The 25,709-nt window shown below is 44.2% G+C and overlaps 1 protein-coding gene across 3 annotated transcripts; it reads left to right on the forward strand.

The window, feature by feature from the left end:
* Positions 1 to 8,650: 8,650 nt before the first annotated feature.
* On the forward strand, positions 8,651 to 24,828 carry mrc1a (mannose receptor, C type 1a). Of its 3 annotated transcripts, none has more exons than XM_071329018.1 (30): positions 8,651 to 8,834; positions 9,852 to 10,253; positions 10,608 to 10,781; positions 11,641 to 11,796; positions 12,264 to 12,377; positions 12,517 to 12,660; positions 13,061 to 13,243; positions 14,254 to 14,411; positions 14,682 to 14,798; positions 14,978 to 15,093; positions 15,205 to 15,353; positions 15,544 to 15,743; positions 15,912 to 16,027; positions 16,244 to 16,325; positions 16,627 to 16,771; positions 17,019 to 17,057; positions 17,340 to 17,503; positions 19,202 to 19,266; positions 19,496 to 19,596; positions 19,764 to 19,903; positions 20,242 to 20,350; positions 20,694 to 20,866; positions 21,191 to 21,296; positions 21,542 to 21,774; positions 22,332 to 22,497; positions 22,658 to 22,810; positions 23,055 to 23,171; positions 23,525 to 23,686; positions 23,832 to 23,864; positions 24,143 to 24,828. In XM_071329018.1, exons 1-30 carry the CDS (start codon positions 8,762 to 8,764, stop codon positions 24,376 to 24,378), a joined length of 4,326 nt encoding a protein of 1,441 aa, XP_071185119.1. In that variant the 5' UTR covers positions 8,651 to 8,761; the 3' UTR covers positions 24,379 to 24,828. The 3 variants fall into 3 exon arrangements, with proteins under 3 accessions (XP_071185119.1, XP_071185118.1, XP_071185120.1); XM_071329017.1 differs by having other exon boundaries at positions 8,659 to 8,834; positions 13,058 to 13,243; XM_071329019.1 differs by lacking the exons at positions 8,651 to 8,834; positions 9,852 to 10,253; positions 10,608 to 10,781; positions 11,641 to 11,796 and adding an exon at positions 11,895 to 12,033 and having other exon boundaries at positions 13,058 to 13,243.
* Positions 24,829 to 25,709: the final 881 nt, after the last annotated feature.

Genomic DNA, 25,709 nt, shown 5'->3' on the forward strand with positions numbered 1-25,709 from the left:
CTGAAGCCTGAGGAATGTACTGTGTTAAATGAGGCCTCTCCTCCTGGTAACACTAGTGACCATATCCCCTGCGCATCCCGCAATGGCAGAGGTGTTGCTAACAATATACAACAGCAAATTTCAATTTTCGTCTTTTGATCTTCTAGTAATGACATCTATGCAGCCTACTCAATAACTTTTTATAACTACTGTTTACAGGCTGTATACAGTGTTCCTCGCTGAGTTCCCTGAATTCCTATTGGACCTTGTAGTCATGGCAGATAATATTCACATTTTTGGTGACTTTAATATTCACATGGATAAGTCCACAGACCCACTCCAAAAGGCTTTCGGAGTCATCATCAACTTTTGTCCCATGGAATAAATATTGTGGATCTAAATGTTTTTCCTCATAATCCTGGACTATCAAACCACCTTCTTATTATGTTTGCAATCGCAACAAATAATCTGCTCAGACCCCAACCAAGGATCATCAAAGGTCGTGCTATAAATTCTCGGACTACCCAAAGATTCCTAGATGCCCTTCCAGAGTCCCTCCACCTACCCAAGGATGTCGGAGTAGTAGCAGTAGCAGGACAGCATCGAACAGATACAGGTCGAAGTTCACCAGTCCCCATTAACTCTGTACATGATGACTCAGTTGTGTTCAAGAAATGACTGCTACATTGAGGGTGAACCTCACTGGTAATTGACAATGGAGCAAAACTGTCACTTTTGAAGAAAGACATTTTTGAATCATTCTTCTCACATGTTCCACTGCAGAGACCAGCAGTATCTCTTTACAGCTACAACCACACACTGATCTCAATCACTGGGACTGTCTCACTGCCAGTCTGTTAGAACAACAAAACCACACCGGCCACACAGTTCTACATTGCAACAGATGGCACTAACATCCTGGGACTGGACAAATTTCATGCCCTAGGGTTCAATCTGTCAGATTCAACTGGTGCACATGTGCAGCACTCACAACTGTTTGAGGGGCTAGGTCACCTCAGAGGTTTTGTCCATCGGCCTACAGTCAACAAAGATGTCAAGCCAGTAATCCAGCCATTGTGGAGAGCGCTGACCCTTTTGACAAGGGACTTGACAACCTCCTGGAGGATGACATCATCGAGCCCATTGATGCCTAGCCATGGGTCTCTAACCTGGTCATTGCACCCAAGAAAAATGGCGATCTTCGGATCTGCATGGACCTCAGGGCTGTGAACAAGCGATTATTTCCAACATGTACCCGCTACCAGATACAAACCGCTGAGGGGCTCACAACCCATTTTTATGGGTCCACGTTATTCAGCAAACTTGAGCTGAGGCAGGGATACCTACAGGTTCCCGTGGCTCATGAGAGTAGAGATCTCACTGTTCATAACACACAGGGTGCTGTTCAGGTACAAACGCATGCCATTCGGACTCAGCTCCATGCCCAGCTGTTTCCAGAAGATTATGACTCTTCTCCTGACAGGCATCCCTGGAGTGTCAATCTATATAGGGCTCCCAAGTGGCGCAGCAGTCTAATACACTGCATCTCAGTGCAAGAGTCGCCACTACAGTCCCTGGCTCGAATCAAGTCTGAATCACATCTGGCCTTGATTCCAAGTGCCATAGGGCGGCTCACAATTGGCCCAGCATCGTCTGGGTTTGGCAGGGGTAGGCCATCATTGTAAATAAGAATTTGTTCTTAACTGACTTGCCTAGTAAAATAAAGGTAAAAAAAATAGTGCATCACAAACAGAGCACGATTCTTGCTTGCAGCAGGTGTTTCGTCAGCTCTTTGAGAACGGGGCCAGACTCAACACTGAAAAGTGGGTTTGGGGTGTCAGACATTGAGTTCCTTGGATACAGGCTGTCCAGCCAGGGCATCACCTCCAACCTGTCCCATGTGGATGCCATTATCACCTTGCCTGAGCCTCAGTCCGCAGCACAGCTGGCGTCATACCTCAGCATAGAAATATACTACTTACGGTTACTTCCAAACTATGCTGAGACAACCACTCTTCTTCAATGGCTTTTGAAAAAAGATGCACCATGACTGTCAGGATGCTGGCAGGAGCTCAAGGTGCAGCTCACATCAACCCCAACACTGGCTCACTTTGACACATAAGCACAAACGATTGTCACCTGTGGCGTCATACCTCAGCTGGCTTGGCACTCACCCTGGGAGCTGTTTTGTCTCAGCTGCATGGAGGCGTGGAACGACCAGTGGCTTTTGCCTCATGGGCCTTGTCTCCGACTGAACAAAAGTACTCTGTGCGAGAGCGGTAGGCCCTGGCTTGCAATTGGGCTGTGTGAGCGCTGGTACTTGTACTTGTACAGCAGACCATTCAAACTCCGCACAGACCATCAAGCCCTCACAACACTTCTGGCCATACAGGGTTCCGGACCCAAGCCTCTACGGCTTTTCAGATGGGCAGACTGTCTGAACCAGTACAATTTTGATCTTGAGTTCACCCCGGGATGCCACAATGTTTTGGCTGACCTGTTGTCCAGGGCGATCTTACCTGCATCAATGGTATGCATGGCAACAGAGGCGAATGCAACAGAGGGGGACGGCGACAACTGGGTTCACATGCTACATGGCCCGCTGGAAGCTACATTCACAATACAGGAACTCAGACAGGCATCACAGGATGACAAGCTGTTCACAAGGCTTCGCACCTACATCAGGGAAGGATGGCCTGCTATGGTGGGCGGAGACCTACTACCATTCTACAGGGTGAGAGATGAGCTCTCATGCTGGGAGGAAGTGTGCATCGCCAGAGGACATCACACACTGATTCCAGAGGTCCTGAAAGCGCAAGTGCTTCGCATGGCACATGAAGTGAAGCAACAATGCAGGGACGCGGTCTGGTGGCAAAATATTGACAGAGACATTGAGTCCCTTGTGAAGGACTGCACAGCATGCTTGATGAGTGGGAAATCAGGCAGACCCACTCCTGCACCCCTGACACCAGTGAAATGGCCAAAGGCTCCCCGGGACCACCTACAGGTGGATGTCTGTGGAGAGTTACACGGGGCTCCAGCACACGCAAGATACCTACTGCTCATTCATGACTTGGTCCTCTACCACCTCACAGACGATCATCCAAACACTGGATAAGCTGTTCTGTCAGTGGGGGTTGCCCAGCACCATTACGACAGACAATGGCCCCCAGTTTGTCTCGAATTATCTGTCTGTGTACCTTGGAAAGCAATCCATCAAGCACTTCCAGACGGCTGTGTACCACCCTGGAATGCTTGAACAGGACCCTGAAGGAAGGAATACGGGCCTACTTGGCTGAGGGACAACCTTTTGATGTGGCTCTGAAGGCCCAGGACTGGGTGCGGATCAGGACTGACAACCATCGGAACAAGCTCTCCTCATTTTGGTCCAAGCCCCTGATAGTTGAACGACAGCTAGGGCCTGCAACATTTCAACTTCAGGATGGATCCCATTGGTCTAGCAAATCGCCTCAGAAAGGTCCATTGCCAGTGGAGGATCCTTTTCTAACCCATCTGTCCACAACTCACCACAACTGTCCACAACTAACCGTTTGTCCACAACTCACAACTCACCTGCCAACCTGCTTGCACCAATCCTTTGTAAATCAAGTAAAATACTGTGAAATACAAACCCTCAATAAATTTCATTCATCCATTCATTAATTCTGATTACGGTAGCGTTTCATTTTCATGGCGGTATTATACGGTGTGTCATTACACAGTACTTGCTTTTATAACGTATTTATATTACAGTAGGTGTACTGTAATATGAATACAGAAGTCGACTTGCCACTGAGCTACCTGTAAGTTACTGTCAAAATTACACCAACCCCTTTACAGTGTACGTTAACAATAATTCAATTAATAAAACAATATGAATTGCCATATTAGGCATAACTCAATTTGATGTTGCTTTTCTTCCACCCAACCTTTATACACCTGAGTCCTAATTTGTTGATTACTTTGAATCAATTGTGTTGAGGCTTAGCTGGAGAAAAATATTGTATACTGTGGCTCTCTAGGAACAGCTGGCCACAGATTTAAAGGTAGATTTAGTAGGCCTAAGACCAAGTTTATGCTAGGAGCGTTGTTTGTTTATGTGCTAAAAATTATATAGAATTCTGAAAAAATATATAGAATGCCTGTTTAAGTGAGAAGCATAGCAACATCAAGGCAACTTTGTAACAGCAGACCTTGTTTTTCCAAAGCCAAACCAGCCCTGAGTCTACCTTTTAAGACGTGAAAATAGAAAATGTTTTCAGTAATTGTTTTCAATATCCTAATGTTGTTTTTGTTTTGTGTTTTCTGATTGTTTCAATACATGCATTCAACAAGCTTTGGATGAAGGACTTCCACAGGGCCGCAAACTTCGCATGTGCAAAGGCAGCTGCCTCTACTGCGGAGGTCTCGACCATCTCCTTGCTACTTGTCCAGAGATGACGGGAAACGCCAGGGCGCCAGGACAGGGGGAGACCCTGACGAGCTGTGCAGTTACTCCCCGGCTACCCAGTCACCATCTGTCTCTCAACCCTCCACTGGGACAACCGTCAGCACCAGATTCAAGCCTTTGTAGACTCCGGGGCCGCAGAGAATTTCATTGATCAAGACTTTGCCAGAGAGTTACAAATGCACTGCGTGAAAAGTCTCATCCTTCTGCAGATTCAAGCCCTCGATTGGCTCCGGTCAGGTGGAATATCAGACCAAGCCCATTCTACTGCAGATTGGGGTTAACCACTCTGAGACTCTTTTCTGTTGACCGCTGCATCCGAGAACCCCCTTATCCTAGGGTACCCCTGGATAGCGGTACACAACACACTAGTTTCCTGGTCCAAGGTACACCTACTAGACTGCGGTAAAGACTGCCAGACGAAATGTCTAAGACCCCCACCAAGAGTCTCGCCGTGTTCTCCTGCATCCCTTGAAGACCAAGACTTCCTCCCGAATACTTCAACCTCCGGGAGGCCTTCAGTAAGAGGCAAGCCATCACCCTTCCCCCTCATCGTTCTTACGACTGTGCCATAAAACTTCTAACCGGCGCTACACCTACCCGGGGTCATCTGTACTCCCTCTCGACCCCTGAAGCAGCAGTCATGGACAATTACATCCAGGAGTTGCTGGAGGCAGGTTTCATTCGCCCCTCTACATCCCCTGCTGGTGCAGGCTTCTTCTTTGTGGGTAAGAAGGATGGAGGCCTGCATCCTTGCATCGATTACAGAGGGCTGAACCAGATTACAAACAAGAATCGTTACCCCCTACCCCTGATGTCCTCCGCATTGGACTTGGTCCAAGGGGCCCAATAATACACCAAACAAGACCTCCGCGACGCTAACAATCTGGTGAGAATCAGGGAGGGAGATGAGTGGAAGACTGCCTTTAACACCCCTGGTTGCCACTATGAGTATTTAGTCATCCTTTGGATTATCAAACTCACCGGCAATGTTTCAACCATTGGTCAATAACACCCTGAAGGATATGTTGAATCAGTTCGTCTTTGTTTACCTTGATGATTTCCTGATCTTCTCCAAGATCCTTCTGGAACACATACTGCACGTCTGTCAAGTCCTGAAATGCCTCCTGCAGAGTCAACTATATGTCAAGATAGAGACGTGTGAGTTCCACGTATCCCAAGTTTCCTTCTTGGGTCACATTATCTCTACCGCAGGCATCCAAATGGACCCCGTTACAATTGAGGTGGTCACCGACTGGCGCTGTCCCACCTCACTCAAGCAGGTCCAGCGGTTCCTTGGGTTGCCAATTGTTACAGGCGTTTTATACGTAACTTTGGTGTGGTGGCAGCACCTCTCACGGTCCTAACCCGCAAGTCCCAGACCCGGTTTGGCTGGACCCGCGAGGCTGACAGGGCATTCATGGGAAGGGACGTTTCACCTCTGGACCCATCCTCGTTCATCCTGATCCGACTCGTCCCTTTGTGGTGGAGGTGGACTCCTCGGACACCGGAGCAGGGGCGGTCCTTTCACAGTGGAACGAGGAGGACAAGAAACTGCACCCATGCTTCTTTCTCTCCAAGCGGTTCTCTCAAGCGGAACGCAACCACGATGTAGGCAACCAGGAGCACTTGGCAGTTGAGTGGGCCCATGATGGGTGGAGACACTGGTTGGAGGTGGCACCTCATCCTTTCGTGATCTGGACGGACCATAAGAACATAAGAAAGCAGACACCCTGTCCCACCAACACCGAGCCCATCATCCCCAGCTCACGCATTGTGGCCCCTGTGATATGGAGTATTGAGACCATGGTCCAACAAGCCCAGACCCGAGAACCCCGGCGGGGGACCCACTAACAGACCTTACGTTCCGCGATCACCCCGGTCTCGAGTACTACAATGAGGACACTCCTCTAAATTAACTGGGCATCCAGGGGTTAATCGGACACTGGAGATCCTGAGGCATAAATTATGGTGGTCCAGCATGATTGAGGATGTGATTTCCTTGGTTACAGCCTGTTCCATCTGTGCCCAATGCAGGTCTTCCATCAGTGACCGGCCGGGTTGCTCCAACCTCTGCCTATCCCAAGTCGGCCCTGGTCTCATCTGTTGGTAGACTTTATCACCGGGTTACCTCCATCTCAAGGGCCTGGTGGTCGTTGATCGGTTCTCCAAGGCAGCCCATTTCATCGCCTTACACAAGTTGCCTTCAGCGAAGGAGACCACTGATCTCATGATTACCCATGTCTTTCGACTACACAGACTTCCCCAGGACATTGTCTCAGATCGGGGGCTCCAGTTCGTCGCACGGTATTGGAAGGCCTTCTGCTCCCTGTTGGGGGCATCGGTGAGTCTCTCCTCGGGGTTCCACCCACAGTAGAATGGGCAAACTGAGCAGGCCAACCAGGAGCTAGAGAAGTTCCTCCGCTGCTTCGTCTTCACTCAGGCCAGCAACTGGAACAGTTTCCTCGTCTGGGCTGAGTATCCTCTTAAAGGTGAATTTGCGGGAGCTCGCTCCTCGCTACCTAGGACCCTTTAAGATTCTGAGTCGCATCAACCCTGTTACCTATCGTCTCCAGCTTCCCAGGTTCATGAGGGTCTGTCCATCCTTCCATGTCTCCCATCTCATGCTGGTAAGGACCAGTCCCATCACTCCCCCCACACCTGCTCCTTCGCCCCCTCGACTTGTGGATGGCCACCCGGCCTAATTTGCATATTCATAATGTATTTGGAGAAGTTTGCCTCAAAACTAATTTGCATGTGAAAATATGAGCTTGCCAAATATTTGCCACAACTGTTGGCAAGAAGCCTGTTTTTTTGTGAGAGGTTTCCTCTTGATCTAGTCTTCTGTACTTACTGTATCGTTTCACCAATCCAGTGCCTTTTGAGAAGTGTAAGTTGTAAAAGAAAAATGTCTTTCACCTAAAAACACGTTTTTCCACATCGAAAGGTTAATTAAACACATTACTATAGTAAATGCTTATTAAGTGCCAAAAATAGTAACAGCATTAAATCACCTCGTGACAGTGGGAATGGAAGCTTGTTGTGTGCAGCAGGGTGTGGCAATTGAATGTAATGTAAGCCTGCCTGTCTATGGATTGTCGTGTTATCCCTTACCGCAAAAACACATGAATTTCACGTGATAACATGTGAAGTGTTGTAAAATCACATGTTTTCATGTGATCACATGTGATGTTATGTGGAGTTAATGCGATAATGTGACAACATGTAAAGCAACATGTGATAATATGAAGTGTTCCAAAAACAAGTTTTTATCAGATTTCACGTCAAATTTGATCTGAAATCATGTGATTTTCCACATGTGAAATCGTGTTTTTTCTGTAAGGGATGCTCAACCTGCTCGTTTTCCCACCACAAAACACCATAAAATGGTCAAAAAGAGTAGAGCCAGCTCACATGAATTTACGCTCTGATAGGACGATTAGATGTTCAATGTTAAAAAAAAAATATATATTTAAAAAGGAATAGTTTCACCATATTAAAACGAGAGTTCAGTTCTTGTTACAGAGGTGACCTTAAAATGAGGGACAGACATAAATGAATCACTAATCACATCAAATAAATAATAATCTTCAGAAATGATTTTGTCAAAGCAACAAAATAACTATGGCTTTACAACGATGGTGAAACTTGGAGACATTTTGGGATTAAGTGGGTTGAAATCTTCCTAGGAAGTAACATGTCAAAATGCAGATTTTTTTGCACTTTAGCAAGCCTTTATTAATATGAAAAAAATCTGATTTATTGTATTATCCATGTGGTCTATATTAAAGGGCATGTCATTTAATATAACAGGCTTTTAAAATGCAATATTGTTGCACAACTTCTACTTAAAATAGGGGCGCAAAAGGTCTCTTGCATGGAATATTGTACAATTAAGGATGTTCCTCAGTCGTCAAAAGGACTTCTACCATATACTTGGAAAGAGGAACCTCTCTGATTTATTTAGATTTTACAGATCGTCCATAGATAGTTGCCCTGAGAGTTGTGAGTGAGGCTTGGCTCATTGATTGATGCTCTGGCTGATCTCAGACCTGTGGCTCTTCATGTCCCCTTGTGTGCTCCTGATAAGTGAATGACTAGTGGCTGCACATTTCCTCCTTCCCCTCTCCTCTCCTCATGTCAGTGGTTTTGGCCAACCCCCTGCCAACCCATGTGACAGGATACACATCGGCTGGATTAAGGGGGCAGCATTCATGTGTCTGTGTCACTGTTCTTCCATGAGAGACACCTGAATACACCACAGCCAGATCCCTCTCTCCTCTCTGGACTGGACAACCACCTTTTCGCCCTGGGATAGCAAACTATGCGCTAGCTATGATGGAATCTAGTCCATCCCTCGCTGTGCTCCTGTGCCTTATGCATGCTCTCTGCTGTGCTGCTGAGATGGGTATGTAGGGTTTTTATTCCACTTTAACTGGTTTCAAGCAATGGTTAAGCATTCTGTATAATGAAAGTGATACAAATCATATTTGTTGATATGCTTTACCAATAAATGGAAGGCAAGGTTGAGGCTGCTAGAGTGTAACAATATTTATGTAGACTGGTAATAAATATCCAGAATTTCTAGGTCCTTCAGTAAATTTTGCTTCATTGGCAGATATTGCAAGGGCTCCCGAGTGGCACAGTGGTCTAAGGCACTCAGTGCAAGAGGTGCCACTACAGTCCCTGGTTTGAATCCAGGCTGTATCACATCTGGCCGTGATTGAGAGTCCCATAGGGCGGCGTACAATTGGCCCAGCGTGGTCCGGGTTTGGCCGGGGTAGGCCGTCATTGTAAATAAGAATTTGTTCTTAACTGACTTGCCTAGTTAAATAAAGGTTAAATACAATACAAATATATATTGATGAACCATTTGACAAGCTAGATAGCGTTCAAAATACTTTAAGGCGTTTTAGATGCATTCAGATATAAAAATTAAAGTGGCCTATTTTTTGGAGTGGCCTAAAAACATATGTATTTCAATTGTAGTTACATACACTGTGAGTTCTTAAAAATTATTGAGAATAATTTGAATGCTGTAATCAGGTATAACAGCTGTAAGTACAGAAAATAAGTAACTATTATATACACAGGCTTTCTTACGCAACTTACTGTACAGTTGGACCTAAAATGTTGTGATTTTGATACAATTAGACACAGTGTCTCAGTCCCAGTTCAATAGCGTTGCAGTGCTGTTTGTGAGAGCAGCTGTAGAGCCCTGGAAGAAGGATGAAACCTTGGATAGATCACATCATTGTCCTTAGTTTCAAGTATCAATGTCACATGTGCAAGTACAGTGAAATGCCGTGCTTGAAAGCTCTAACCCCAACAGTGCAGTAATCAATAACAATGTAATACTAAAAATAACAAAGGTACTGTAGAACAAAAACAGATAAAAAGAGGAACCTTATCCCCCGTGCTGCAGACAGCAGCTCCTTCCTGATCTACAACCAGGATCACAACAAGTGTGTGGTGGCGGTGAGCGCCAGTCAAGTCACAGTGGCTCCCTGTGACCACACGTCCCAGAACCAGCAATTCCGCTGGGCCTCACAGTCTCGTCTCCTCAGCATCTCCCTGAAGCTCTGCCTGGGGGCTCAGGACCTGAAGGACTGGGTCAAGGTGCTGCTCTTCCCCTGTGATGAGAAGAGTGAGCTCCAGCACTGGCAGTGTAAGAACGAGACCCTGTTCGGCCTCAAAGACAAGGCGCTGCACTTAAACTATGGCAACCGCAACGAGAAGAATATGATGATCTACCAGGGATCTGGGTCTTGGAGCTGTTGGAAGATGTATGGTACTCAGAAGGACCTCTGCTCCAAGGGCTACCAAGGTAAGTAAGCCACAAGACACACTCACTGTTACTGGAGGTTGGAGATTGGAGGTAGGAATCAGAAGTGTAAGATGCTGTTGTCATAAACTTTCTTAAAGCCAGGGATGAATGTCTGACCTGAGAAGAATCATACTGTTAACAATGATTTTTTCCCCTACTAGCAATGAGTGATAGCTAATAGCTACTTTATTAAGGAAGAATGTACTTACTATGATTGAGATACAGTATGTGGTTGTCCCACCTAGCTATCCTACGATGAATGCACTAACTGTAAGTCGCTCTGGATAAGAACATCTGCTAAATTATATAAATGTTAAATGTAAATGTAACAAACTGTTTTGTCCCCTTCTTCAGAGGTGTTCACACTAGGGGGGAATGCCTTTGGAAGTCCCTGCCAGTTCCCCTTTCAGTTTGGGGAGAAGTGGTATGCTGAGTGCACTCTGCAGGGGCGCTCAGATGGACAGCTCTGGTGCGCCACAGAGACAGATTACAATAAAGCCAAGAAGTGGGGCTTCTGTCCCTCGAAATGTGAGTCAAGCACTCACATTTCATGCTATGTTTTTGTCATTTACTGCCATTTTCCAGTGATCAGGAAAAGGGTCAGTAGGTGACACCTGTAGAAAATCATGAGCCGTATGTGTCAAGCATCTCAGAGTAGAAATGCTGATTTAGGATCAGTTTTGTCTTTTAGATCAAAATGAATAAGGACAAGAAGGGACCTGATCCTGGATCAGCATTCCTACTCTGGGATGCTTTATGAATACAACCCAGTTCCTAAAATAAAAAGGTAAAATCAATTTGACTCATGGGAGTACACAACCCTCTAATATCAGTGGCTTACTATATACTAGACTCTGATGAGTCTGTAAAAACAAGGCAAACGACCAGGGTTTACGATGTGGGGACTCTAGCCAATTCAAACAATGTCGTAAAACCCCCTGCCAAGCCTGTGATAGGGAGGCTAATGTACAAATGAAAATCTCTGATTTTCCTGTTTTTCCGTGACCTTACTGGGGGTCAGGATTGGCCAGGTCAGCGCTGACGAGGTCTGGTCTCTGACCTCCTGACAGAAAAACACAAACGCTTTCTCTAGTTCCTCTAGCTGTGGACGCAGCTCTGTGTCTCTTTACCCTTCCATCCTGACTGGAGCTCATTCCTGTGTTTCCCCTGACACAGCTCCAAAACTGGGACAGGAAAAGGAAGGAAGCCCCCTTTCACAAAGGTTCCTGGTGAACTGCCACCATAGTCACAGATATGAGGGGCAGTTCTGTCATGACAGAAAGTGATAGAGATGAACAGAACACTATTTGATTCAGTTCTTGGGCTGTTATTGATGCTTTCTTTTTCCCACCTTAAGTGTGTCCTAATGTTTCCGTGTCCCCCTCAGCATCCTCAGGATGGGACAGTGACCCAGTAACAGGTGTCCTGTACCAGAGGAACACCCAGTCTGTGTTGACCTGGCACCAGGCGAGGACGAGCTGCCAGCAGCAAGGAGCCGACCTGCTCAGTATAATAGAGCTCCACGAGCAGACCTACATCTCAGGTATGTACAGTCAGACCTGGTCAGACCTACATCTCAGGTATGTACAGTCAGACCTGGTCAGACCTACATCTCAGGTATGTACAGTCAGACCTGGTCAGACCTACATCTCAGGTATGTACAGTCAGACCTGGTCAGACCTACATCTCAGGTATGTACAGTCAGACCTGGTCAGACCTACATCTCAGGTATGTACAGTCAGACCTGGTCAGACCAGACCTGGTCAGACCTACATCTCAGGTATAGTCTAGCCTGTTGGCCAAGGGAGGACTGGGACCAGGAACCAGCCCAGGCATTTCTGACACACCCGCCCGAAGATGGACCAGGGCATTTGCCCAAAGTGCGCTATGGCCAGTCTAACCTACAACCTCACCTTGATTTAGAGAGAAATCAATCTGATACAATCAATTCCTTATTAAGAATATTACACCACTCTCGTGGACGTATTGTAATGCTTTTTATTGATGCAGGGTTGACCAATATCCTGGGCACATCTCTGTGGATTGGACTGAATAGCCTAGACTTTGAAGCTGGATGGCAGTGGAGCAATGGAAACCCATTCCGATATTTAAACTGGGCTCCAGGTGAGATCAACCACATGCAACACATCATACTATACTTTACAGCCTAGGGAACAACTGAGGTTGTCCAAGTATGTTATGCATTCCAATGTTGCAGGAAGACAATGAATAAATACAGTATATGGGTCAATATTTCCAAAAGGACATCCATCAACTGAACCCGGGCTCAGCTGTGCAACCCTGAATGCTGGCAAGGCCTCGAAATGGGAGACCAATGAATGTTCCAAGAAGCTGGGATATATCTGTCGCAGAGGAAACTCCACTACTCTGGCCTCTGCCCCTATAGGTAAGAGTTGAATCACACGGTACATAGCAGTCATGAACTACTCAAGATGTTTTACTTAGTTCAAATGCCATGCAACACAAGGCTAACAACACCAGATCCGGTTGTGTAGGGTAGGGTAAACTGAACCTTTATAAATTAGTGCCCATTTTTCACTAAGTGTCTCAGAGTAGGAGTGCTGAACTAGTGTCGGTTTCGGCTTTATAGATTATAATGAATAAGGTTACATGGACGGGGCGGGCTGATACTAGATAAGCACTCTTACTCCGAGATGCTTCATGAACACAGACCCAGAGGTTGTTTGGGTCAAACAGATTAAACATTGCAGTCTACCACTTTCTGAACATTCTACCTTCTCTCTGACTATTGAACTTTGACCCCCCCCCCCCCCCCCCCTCAGTAGGAAAAGATCAGCACACCTTCTGCACTAGTCACTGGATTCCCTATGCAGGCCACTGCTACTACCTACAACGTACCAAGAAGATGTGGAGGGATGCCCTAGCCGCCTGCCACAAAGATGGAGGGGACCTGGCCAGCATCCACAACATAGAAGAACAAAGCTTCATCATCTCTCAGTCAGGATATAGTGAGTACACCATCCATGTTGTGGCTACAATTACCTCTATATCTGATAGATCTGTTATGCACTACACGGATCTTTCTCATGGGTTGTCATTTCAGTTTCAGTTCATCAGTTTAGAAAACCACTCTGAGATGTGTCCCAATAAATATCTGGGTATTTGGATTGACTAAGAGTTCATGTTTAAAAAGCATGCGGATGAGCTAGTTAAAAAGCATAAAAAAAAAAAAAATAGATCTGGCTTCTCCCTAAATAGCAGGCAACAGATCGTACCGTCAATATTCCTGCCCGATCTTGACTATGTGGTGACACCATTTACCAGATTGCAGAAGCCACTATTCTTAAACGTTTGGACGCCGTCTACCATAATTTCCTTCACTTTATCACAGGTGACAATTTTAAGACTCACCACTGCATCCTGTATCAAAACGTTGGCTGGTCCTCATTGAAGTCCTATGGATCACTTCATTATTACCTTTTCATTTACAACGTTCTACTACACAAGCTTCTAACTTACCTAACTTTGTTGCTAGGCGACCAAACCCGTCACAGTGTTGTTTAAATCTTGAGGCCCCTAAGATCTCTACCGATTCTGGTAAATCCTCCTTTAGCTTTAGTGCCCCCCATCGTTGGAATAACCTGCACAATTCCTTGCATCTTGATTTCCTGGTGCTGCTAAAGCAGTTGAGGACGCCGGTGTTAAATTCATTCATTGAGAATTGCAGTTGTTTTTATTGATGTAATTAATGGCTCATTTGTTGAAATTGTAGTATTGTAACTGTACCTTGTCGTTCTTTTTTATTCTTCTTGTTTTTTGGGGGGATGTAAATTGTATTTATTGTGAAAATGTTTGTACTCAGGCATGATTGTGAATGAGACCCTGGTCTCAATTGGATTTCCCTGAAAAGAAAATAAGAATAATGTCCCCTCAGTCAATTATATAAGTAGTATATATATCAGGTGTTTTTCACTGTCTTCCTGGCTTTGAGTCTTAATGTCCTTCTGCTTGACTTTAGCGGCCACAGATGAGCTGTGGATCGGCCTGAACGACCAAAGGAACGCGCTGCTGTTTGAGTGGACAGACCGATCCCATGTGACATTCAGCCACTGGCAGACAGGGGAGCCCTCCCACGGTGCCAACCTTCAGGAGGACTGTGTCCTGATCAGAGGAAAGGTAACATTCACATTGGTCCCTCAATGGACAGACTAGGTTCATGCTAATGCTAACACTAAAGCTAGCTAAATGCTTACACCACAGATTTTTTATAACTAACCCTAACACTAGCTATATGCTAATACTTGGTAAATGCTGACGCTAGATAAATGCGAACACTAGCTAAATACTAGGGCTAACAGTGTCAATGATGACAACGTTTAACAGTGGTGTCAACACAGTACTAAATGTGGTATTGTGACAATGTGGACTCTCCATGTTGTCTCACAGGATGGGAAGTGGGCTGATAATTTGTGTGAGAAGAACTACGGGTACATCTGTAAGAAAAAGGCCTCCACCAAACCGGTGGCAGGTGCCCCAGAGGAAGATAGTCCAGGATGTAAGCTGGTGAGTGAGGTCATTTCCTGTTTGTTGAAATGGAGTGTACAGTAACTAATGAATACACAATGATATCACATAAAATGGAAGCTTGAAAATGATTCTAGATAAGGACTAGAATGGTGTCATCTTGACTGACAAAGATTCACCAGTAGGAGGATAATTGTTTCTGTATTTTTGTCATCAAGGGCTGGATCCGGTATGGTTCTTACTGCTACAACATTGGATCAGAAACCAAAACATTTGATGAGGCCAAGCAGACATGCCAGCAGAGTGACTCAATCCTGGTGGAAGTGGCTGACAGGTACAGGATAAGATATATTTTACTCACTTATTTGAGTCATATCCTGGACAAGATAATAGCAATAAGTTGTCAGATAATAGACTGAATGTGTGTGTGTTTGTTGGTTTGTAGGTATGAAAATGCCTTCCTGGTCAGTTTGGTGGGTTTGAGGCCGGAGAAGTACTTCTGGACTGGACTTTCCAACATGGAGGATATAGACACGTTCAAGTGGACTACCAGTTCGGAGGTCAAGTTCACCCACTTCAACGTGGGCATGCCAGGTACAGTGTCCTTTTCCCACAATGGTGATTGATAGTAGCAACTGATGATCGAATGTAGCATGAACTGTCATTGGTGTGACAACTGCGGTATTAGAGGAGTACTTTCTCCCACACCTTAACTGCCTGGCAAATGTCAGAACTAAATTAAACTATTAAATTTTCTCTCGTCTTTCTGTGTGTTTGAAAAAAGACAGAAAACAAGGCTGCATAGCTATGACAACTGGAATGTTTGCGGGACTGTGGGATGTGGTCAGCTGCAGCAACAAGGAGAAGTACATCTGTAAGAAAATGGCGGAGGGCGTCACATCAACAATGGCCCCTCCCACCACTCAGGCACTGAGCTGTCCTTCTGGGTGGTCACCTGCTGCTAAAAGGAATGTCTGTTACAAGGTACAGTTGGGGAACAAGCTGTAACAAACACTTTGATTAGTCAATTGAAGTGAATAGTTGTTTTTAAATATTAATAATTTAATCAATGTGCATGAATTCATTGATAATCCTTAATTATAATAATTCATTAAAAATTCATCAATAATAATTTTCTATCCCCACAATAAGCTTCACAAAAAAGTGACAGAAAACAAGAAGTCATGGTCAGAGGCACGGGAATTCTGCAAGGCCATTGGTGGTGATCTGATGAGCATTCACAGTGCCACAGACCTGAACAGCTCTCCGTAAGTGATCCTCATAGCTGTCTCTGTTGCCATGAGTATCATTGAAAACCAGTGTGGTCCTATTAACCACTGTCTGTGGTTGAAATCAAAATCAGCACGGTCGTAATAACCACTGTTTATGGTTGAAATCCACACAGTCATAATAACCACTGTCTGTGGTTGAAATCCACACAGTCATAATAACCACTGTCTGTGGTTTCCATTCTGTCTGTTCAGATATCATTCTTCTGATGCAGCCTGGATCGGCCTCAGCAATCTGGATCCCAACGCAGGTTTTGTGTGGGCTGACGGATCAGCAGTGAGTAGCCTACCACCTCATCTTTCCTGTGATATCTCTTCTCCTTAGAAGTCGTTTATTACACTCTATTCTTGTTTCAATCATTACATTTTTTTTTTTTTTTTTTACCTTTATTTAACCAGGCAAGTCAGTTAAGAACAACTTCTTATATTATCATTGATTTGCAGTCATTGTCTTTAATGGGATTGAAAGTTCATACAGTACTATGGTGTCCATATAAGGACAGCCTCATGCTGAGACTGTCCTAATATAGACAGCATACAGTGCTACTGTGTAACATTATTCCAATGTTGTTCTCCAGTTCAGCTATGAGAATTGGGGATTTGGAGAACCAAACGACTACAACGATAACGAAAAATGCGCAGAGGTCCAGTTTTACTACGGACGCCACTGGAATGATCGACACTGTGATGCCTACAATGACTGGATTTGCGAGATCCGCAAAGGTACAGTAGACCATATCTGCTGGCACACTGACTTCATCAGCCACTGGGCACAGACGTCAATTCAACATCTATTCCACGTTGGTTCAACGTCAGTTCATTGAAATCACGTTTAAAAAACGTCGATTCAACCAGTGTGTGTGCCCAATGGGCATGTAGTACATGTCAGTCATGAAGCTATTGATGAACATAGAATTTTGACCCTCAATCTTGCAGATGTGCTCACCCAAACTTCTTTTGGTATCCACAGGGGTTACCCCAAAGCCCCCTCCCACTCAAGTTGAGCCAGGTAACGCATAGGATCTTGGGAATATGTCCAGTTTCCTGTTTCTCATTCCTCCACTTCCTGGCTCCACTTCCTCCTTTTCACTATCCCTGCTCTCCTTCAAGCTCTTGGCCTTTCCTTTAAGTGAAATTAAATCACTGCACATACTGTATAGCATACCTTCTTCTATCATTTCGTTTGCGAAGCATAGTTCAACACAAACACTAAGAGAAAATGTACTCTGTGAAAATGTACTATTAAAAATGCCTAACAGGAAATGTACTCCTTATATACTTGCCTTTTCAGTGTACAACACTACAAAGGACGGCTGGGTTGAGTACAACGACACTCAGTATTTCTTCAACACTGAGAATCTCCCCATGGACGAGGCGAGAGCATTCTGTAAAAAGAACTTTGGTGACCTGGTGGTCATTACTGCAGAGAGCGAGAGGAAGTTCATATGGAAACAGGTAGACACTTCTATACTGAAGAAAAATATATATGCAACATAAAAAAATGTCAGATCATATACAGTACCAGTCAAATGTTTGGACACACTTTTTCTTATTTTTGCTCTTTTCTATATAATTAAATAATAGTATACTCATCACAACCATGAAATAACACATATGGAATCATGTAGTAAAAAAAAAAGTGTTAAACAAATCAAAATATATGTTTTATATTTGTGATTCTTTAAAGTAGTTGTCATTCTCTCAACCAGTTACTTGGACTACTTTGAAGAATCTCAGATATAAAATATATTTTGATTTGTTTAACACTTTTTTGGTTACTACATGATTCCATATGTGTTATTTCATAGTGTTGATGTCTTCACTATTATTCTACAAAGTAGAAAATAGTAAAAATAAAGAAAAATCCTTGGATGAGTAGGTGTGTCCAAACTTGACTGGTACTGTAAGTAAATCAGTCAATTTAAATAAATAAATTAGGCCCTAATCTATGGATTTCACATCACTGGGAATACTGATTTGCATCTGTTGGTCACAGATACCTTGAAAAAAATGTAGGGGCGTGGATCAAAATACCAGTCAGTATCTGGTGTGCCCACCATTTGCATCATGCAGCACGACACATTTCCTTCACATAGAGTTGATCAGGCTGGTGATTGTGGCCTGTGGAATGTTGTCCCACTCCTCTTCAATGGCTGTGCGAAGTTGCTGGATATTGGCAAGAACTGGAACTGGCTGTCAAACCCGTTGATCCAGAGCATCTCAAACATGCTCAATGGGTGACATAACTGGTGAGTATGCAGGCCATGGAAGAACTGGGACATTTTCAGCTTCCAGGAATTGTGTACAGATCCTTGCAACATTGGGCCATGCATTATCATGCTGAAACATTAGGTGATGGTGGTGAATGAATGGCACGACAATGGGCCTCAGGATATCGTCACGGTCTATAAAATGCAATTGTGTTCGTTGTCCGTAGCTTATGCCTGCCCATACCATAATAACCCCGCCGCCACCATGGTGCACTCTCGTCACAACATTGACATCAGCAAACCCCTCACCCACAAGACGACATACACGTGGTCCGCAGTTGTGAGGTCGGTTGGACGTCATTCTCTAAAATGACATTTGAGGCGGCATATGGTAGAGAAATGAACATTCAATGATCTGGCAACAGCTCTGGTGAACATCCCTGCAGTCAGCATGCCAATTGCACGTTCCCTCAAAACTTGAGACATCTGTGGCATTGGGTTGTATGACAAAACTGCACATTTTAGAGTGGCCTTTCATTGTCCCCACCACAAGGTGCACCTGTATAATGATCACACTGTTTAATCAGCTTCTTGATATGCCACACCTACCAGGTGGACAGATTATCTTGACAAAGGAGAAATGCTCACTAACAGGGATGTAAACAAATGTGTGCACTAAAATTGAGAGAAATAAGCTTTTTTGTGCGTTACTGAACATTTCTGGGATATTTTATTTCAGCTCATGAAACATGAGACCAACACTTTACATGTTGCGTATATATTTGTGTATATGCAGTCCTGTGACGTCCGAAAAGCTTTGGTTCTTTGGACCTGATAAAGAGATGATTTTACACTATGACAGGTAGACAACAAGTGTCACTGAAATGTTCAACGTTCAATCTAGAAATGGTTGTTTCCTCAAAGAGCTGTAACTTTTTTCCAGATATCCAGAGGATCCGAGGGACAATATTACATTGGAATGACCGTTGGTTTGGATAAGTCTTTTAGGTACGTAAAATGACTGTTGACTGTTCCCGGGACATTTAAAACAACCGGAAGTCCTACCACCTCTTTTCAGAGATATTTGTGCATGACCATGCTTTGTTCGTCACAGTCCAGTGAACATGCCTGAGATCTGTGCTCCTCTGCCGAGTGGAGAAACGTGTGCTTTCCAGGTGTGTACTTGATTGAATGGATGCTCACAGTTCAGACTGGGTTTGTGTACTGTCTGTTTCAGCTGGTTGGATGGGTCTCCTGTAGTGTATACCGCGTGGGATCAAAACGAACCCAACTTCGCCAACAACGATGAGAACTGTGTGTCGATATACAAGAGTATGGGTACGTCTGATTCGAAGGAGAAATTTAGCAGTTATGCTCTCGTTACAGTGTTGTTACACTGCAACGTCCATGGGACTTTCACTGACATTCAGGGGACGCTCCCAGGATGTCATTTTGTAAGCTGGGTCTATATCGGGTTGTGTCTCTTTGTTTCTCTGCATCTCTAGGGTACTGGAATGACATCAACTGTGGCGTAGAGCTGGCCTCCATTTGTAAAAGAACCACCAGTTTCCCTAACACAACCATGGCCCCCACCACTGTACCCAAAGGAGGTTGTGCCCCAGAATGGATTGCTTTCCAGGGGAAGGTAACTGCTACACTACTACAATACCACCACCACATACTATAAAATCATACCGTAGGCTACATACTGTATACCTGTACGGTACACCAGCAGAGAAAACCTCACACAAACTACTTTCCTTATCACGTGTCAAGGGAAAAAATCAAGGCCCGAGTGATGACCCAATGTCATGCTGACCTGCGTGTGGAGAGTTGAGTCATTGGCTAAATCCCAAATGGCACCCTATTCCCTTCATAGTGCACTACTTTTGACCAGAGCCCATGCACAATAGAATCCATTTTGTTTGCTGTAGTAGCGTGTGATGTTCCAACACACAGTGCTGATGCATCATGTTTCCACAGTGCTACAAATTCATTGGAGACAGTGATAAGAAGCCGTGGCAGGAGGCCAGGACCTACTGCATCAACCAGGGAGGGAACCTGGCCTCTGTCCTCAGCGAGAATGAGCAAGGTGGGTGAGAAGTCCATCCCTTTACACCTCACTGCCAAAGCTACCTGAGACATTGGCATTGCCCAAGGTAGAATGAAATAGAATGAACATTGAAATTCTCTAAATGTAATTTAGCATAAAATCATGCAGTAAATATTCTGTCAAATTTGGTGTGTAAAATTATAATGAGGATTTGTGCAAAATTATAAAGCATGCAACAAGAAATCTTATAGACATTGGTTAACGAGTGCCAAAAGATGTAAATTCTAGCCAATGGAACAGAGGTTGATAATCATTTGCATGTAAACAGTATATCAGGAATCATCTGATGACTCTTCATTGTTCTGACTGGTCTTTCTCCCAGCATTCCTTACATCCCAGATGCTTGGGAATCCCCAGGACATTTGGATAGGTCTGAACGACATCAACTGGGAGATGCGCTTCCTATGGACGGAGGGGAGAGGGGTTTCCTATACCAACTGGGCAAAAGGGCATCCAACGTCAGTGCCAGACGGACGATATTCATTTTTGGAAGAGGTACAAGACTTACAGTAAATATAACTCTTTGCTGAACACAGATTAAGTGACTTTCTAGAAACAGATAAAAATTGTTCTCAATAGAGAATCTCCCTTGAAAGTAGGCAGACTGAAATCCTACTTTCAAGGAAGATTCTTTATTGAGAATTATTTTTAATCCAGGACTGCGCCTTATATCTGGGTTTGGGAACCTTTAAATGTTAGGCTTTGAGATGTTGTTGACTTACTGTCAACAAGTCCAAATGCAAAACAGCCTTAACCAGTCAAATGAGAATTCTGAAGAGGGATCTAACCTTTTCATCTCCTTCCCAATCTCTCTTCCAGGTGTTTGACTGTGTGGTTCTGGTGGGCAGCTCTCAAAAACAGACAGGAACGTGGAAGGTTGAGGACTGCTTAGTATCCCGTGGTTTCATCTGCAAAAGGAATATTGGTGAGAAGAAGCCATAGTTCAGTGAGGCTGCTCTAGGTTTGCAAAATTCCAGTAATTTTCCCAAAATCCCCAGGTTTTCCACAAATCCGTGAATCCTCCAAGCATCATATCTGGAGAACCTGCCAGTTCTGGGAAAGTTATCGGTAACCCTAGTGAGGCTGTTCAATTCCAATTCTTCGGTATGTGGTCCAATAGATTATCCCTCTTTCGGTTCCCCACCAACAACAAGTCTCCTTTGGTTTCAGATTCTCAGATTGTTGTCCCCGCCACCACAGAGTCAACAAAGACGTTCTACAAGCTGGGAAATGACTCCTTCAAACTGGTGGTCCAGAAGATGAACTGGGACGAGGCCCGGAGGCAATGTAAAGCAGACGATGCAGAGATGGCTAGCATCCTGAACCCCATCACCCAGGCCTTCATCACAATGCAGATCCACAAATACAATGGGCCAGTGTGGATTGGCCTCAACAACAACTTGGTAATAGGGGAGGAAAGGGGGACACTTAGTCAGTTGTCCAACTGAATGTATTCAACTTAAATGTGTCTTCCGCATTTAACCCAACCCCTCTGAATCAGAGAGGTGCCTTAATCGACATCCACAGAACCCAGGGGTTAACTGCCTTGCTCAGGCGCAGAACGACAGATTTTTACCTTGTCAGCTCGGGGCTGTGATCCAGCAACCTTCCGGTTACTGGCCCAACGCTCTAACCGCTAGGCTGCTTTGGTACTGACATTGCTCTATGCCAATCATTTGGGTTACAGAGACTAAATAGCTTTGTGATCTTCAATTTCCTCTTTACAAGGCACAGTAGGTTCAAAATGACCTAATGTGTAGGATTCTGGCTTTGGTTTAAGAGCTAGTGCAGCTCCAAAGAGGACTTAGCATTGATATGATCTCCCACTGTTATCCATTGGATCTCCTACTCTGACGTGTTCACTTAAGAAACCAAAGAGGTTTTGTGGTTTTAAACCTGTAAGCTTTGGCTGGATCTTGCCCTCATTGTGTGTTTCATTGTCTATGTCTCTGTCTCTCAGACTGAAGGGCGCTTTAAGTGGGTGGATAACTGGCCTCTATCTTACACCAAATGGGGCGAAGATGAGCCAAAGAACAATATGGCCTGTGTTTACATAGACACGGACGCCAAGTGGAAGACAGGCGACTGTAGTAACACCTACTCCTCACTGTGCAAGAGATCACCAGGTCAGACAAGGCTCCATTTACCCACACTGTCTGTGTTTAATGGTTGATCAATCCCAAAGTGTGTTTTTTAAAAGTGTTGTTTGCAGTAATGTATCAATTGACCATATACATCTCATGAACATCAACTTCAGTATGTGAACTTCTCTGGCCTCTTTTACAGACATAGCCCCCAGCCAGCCCCCTCAGCTCCCTGGCAACTGCCCCGAGCCCAAGAAACGCAAGACGTGGGTTCCCTTCAGGGGTTACTGCTACGCCTTCCTCAACTCTGTGGTGGACAACTGGGCCCACGCCACTGTGGAATGTCTCCGAATGGGTACACACTTCACCTCCTTTACACCAACTGTCATTCAGACCACAATGGAATAGTGTCCCAAACGGCATGCTATTCCACAGTCAAAAGTAGTACACTACATAGGAAATGGGGTGCTATTTGAGACATACCCAATGTCTTAATTGAATGTAGAGTTTATGAACATATTAATTAATTGAATGCAAGAAATTCAAAGTGATTGATGATGATGATGATGAATATGGGTAGTAAGTTTCTCTGACAACAGGAGCATCCCTGGTGAGTATCGAGGATCCCTTGGAGGCCAGCTTCATCCAGGAGAACCTTGAGCTATTGCAGGATGGCGCCAAGTCATTCTGGATTGGCATGCACAAGAGCCACGAAGGTCAGTACCTATGGTTACAAAATTCAGCGACATATCCCAAAATTCCCAACCAGGATTTCTGGAAAACCAAGGAATTCAGGAAAAATTACCGGAATTTTGAAACCAATTTTACTGACAACCCATAACATTAAGGAGGCCACTGGCTCAAAAAGCCTGTTCCCTCGAATATAAAACATGTTTAACTAGCAACATCACCTTAAATGAACAAATGGCAAGTACAGTACCTACCCGTCTCTTGCAATTCTAAGATTATGTCCCAATTTCACAACCATGTTTATCGATTTATAGTCGTTCAATGACAATGAATCACCCATGTCAAAGGATATAGGTTTGACCCATTGTTCTTGTTCCAGGTGACTGGATGTGGATTGACAACAGTGTGGTGGACTATACCAACTGGAAAGAAGGGATGCCAAAGCGTGAAGAACAATGTGTGGAGATCCAGTCTGATAGTGGTCTGTGGAGCACTAACAGCTGCAACCGGTACAAGTCGTACATCTGCAAAACAGTGAAAGGTGAGTTGAACTCAGCTGATAGATTCAAGTATTTAAGATGGGATGATATCAGAGTCATTATTCAAGTCATCCTGTGTTTGTTGTGTCAGCTTAGTATTGTCTTGCAATGATGTTTTCTGAACATCTTTATCTCTTTCTTGTGCAGTCATCACACCAACAGAGAAGCAACCAGTTGCTGGTGAGTGTCTCATAGCAGATATATTTGGTTAGCGTAAAGAATTATACATGTTATAGTTTTGACAATCAAATCAATGCTTTTCTGGCTCCAGGGCATAGTCCTAGGATCAGTTTCCCCTCACCCAATCCGTAACCATTAGTGGAGAAAATGCAAAACTGACCCAAGATCAGCGTCTAGGGGCAACTTCACTCTACTCCACTTTTCTGAACATTATACAGAGACTAAAACCAATTCCACCAATAAGTTTGCCAATAACACTGTGACTTCCATTCTTCTAGCTCCCCTAGTGGAGGAAGCTCCACATGGTTATGCCGGCATCACTGTGGCAGTCGTCTTGGTGATAATCACAGTGGTAGGACTCGGTGCCTTCCTACTCCGCAAACGGATACCTACCCCCGTCTTGGGAGAGTGTACGTTCGACAACACCTTGTACTTCAACAACCCCATCCGCCCAACAGCCACTGTGGACACCAAGGGCCTGGTGGCCAACATAGAGCAGAACGAAACAGCTTAGACAGGACACAAAGGACCACCAACAGGTGAAAACACTTTTGAGACAAGTTTTGAAATGAAAAATACCCCAAAAGCATGCTGCTGGTGTTAAGGCCTACCAATTCTGACCAATTCTGAGAGATTGCAACTAAATCTGAAACCATTCACGTATTATCTTTGTTCATTTTCTTGCTCTGTAAATAATGGGTGAAAATGATATGCACTTTGTGCATATCAGCATCAGTCGTCAAGGATACAGTCCAGATGTACAGCTAAGATTGCATATGTAACCCCTGCACAAATTATAGAATCAACAACAGTCATTTTGTTTGGTTTAATGGAGCCTTGTACAGATTTATTTGGTGTGTGAAACTAAAGTTCAAAATACAACCACTGTACTTTGCTTTGTTTTTGCGAAGTTATATTGTAAATATATGCTCAAAACGAGAGAGAAATAAAGTTTTGAAACAAATGTTTTTGGCCTTATACTCTTACTCACACATTGCATGCTAAATCAATACATACTGAATCCAGGGGCATTTAGGGGGTTAATACAACATTTCTGGAACTATATACAGTAATTGAGGTAGACTTAAACACAGCTTCATCACTGAGGCAGATTAAAGAGGTTATTGGGTCGTTCCACCAATTCGGTGACTTTTAAGAAGTGTGACATGGTCCCAAAACATATTTTTGATTCCACCTAATTGTATCATTCTGTTATAAAGAGCACATGATCAACTTCATTAATTAATACATGTTTTCCCATTTCACGAGGTAAATACATTAAAAGAATTACTGCGGATTGACCGGTACAGGGTGGACGATTTTCATCTTAAATCAGCCATAAAACTCCCTGTGACAGGGGGAATCCAAGCTAACAATTCTAGAGAGAGAGAATGTTTTTGTAATATTCCCCAGATGTTTGAGTGTCCAGTGTTTCGTTAGTTAGGGGAACATTCTGCGTACAGTGTCTTAAGAAAGTATTCACACCCCTTTCACATTTTGTTGTGTTTCAGCCTGAATTTAAAATGGATTAAATGTAGATTTTGTGTCAGTGGCCTATACAATACCCCAAATATTCCAAAACATGCATCCTGTTTGCAACAAGGCACTAAATTAATACTGAAAAAAATGTGCCAAATAACTTTTTGTCCTGAATACAAAGTGTTATGTTTGAGGCAAATCCAATACAACACATTACTGAGTAGCACTCTCTATATTTTCAAGCATAGCAGTGGCTGCATCATGTTATGGGTATGTTTGTAATCATTAAGGTCTGGGGAGTTTTTCAGGATAAAAGAGAAATGGAATGGAGTTAAGTACAGACAAAATCCTAGAGGAAAACCTGGT

Source organism: Salvelinus alpinus, chromosome 10 (genome assembly GCF_045679555.1).
Source record: "Salvelinus alpinus chromosome 10, SLU_Salpinus.1, whole genome shotgun sequence".
Taxonomy (NCBI): domain Eukaryota; kingdom Metazoa; phylum Chordata; class Actinopteri; order Salmoniformes; family Salmonidae; genus Salvelinus; species Salvelinus alpinus.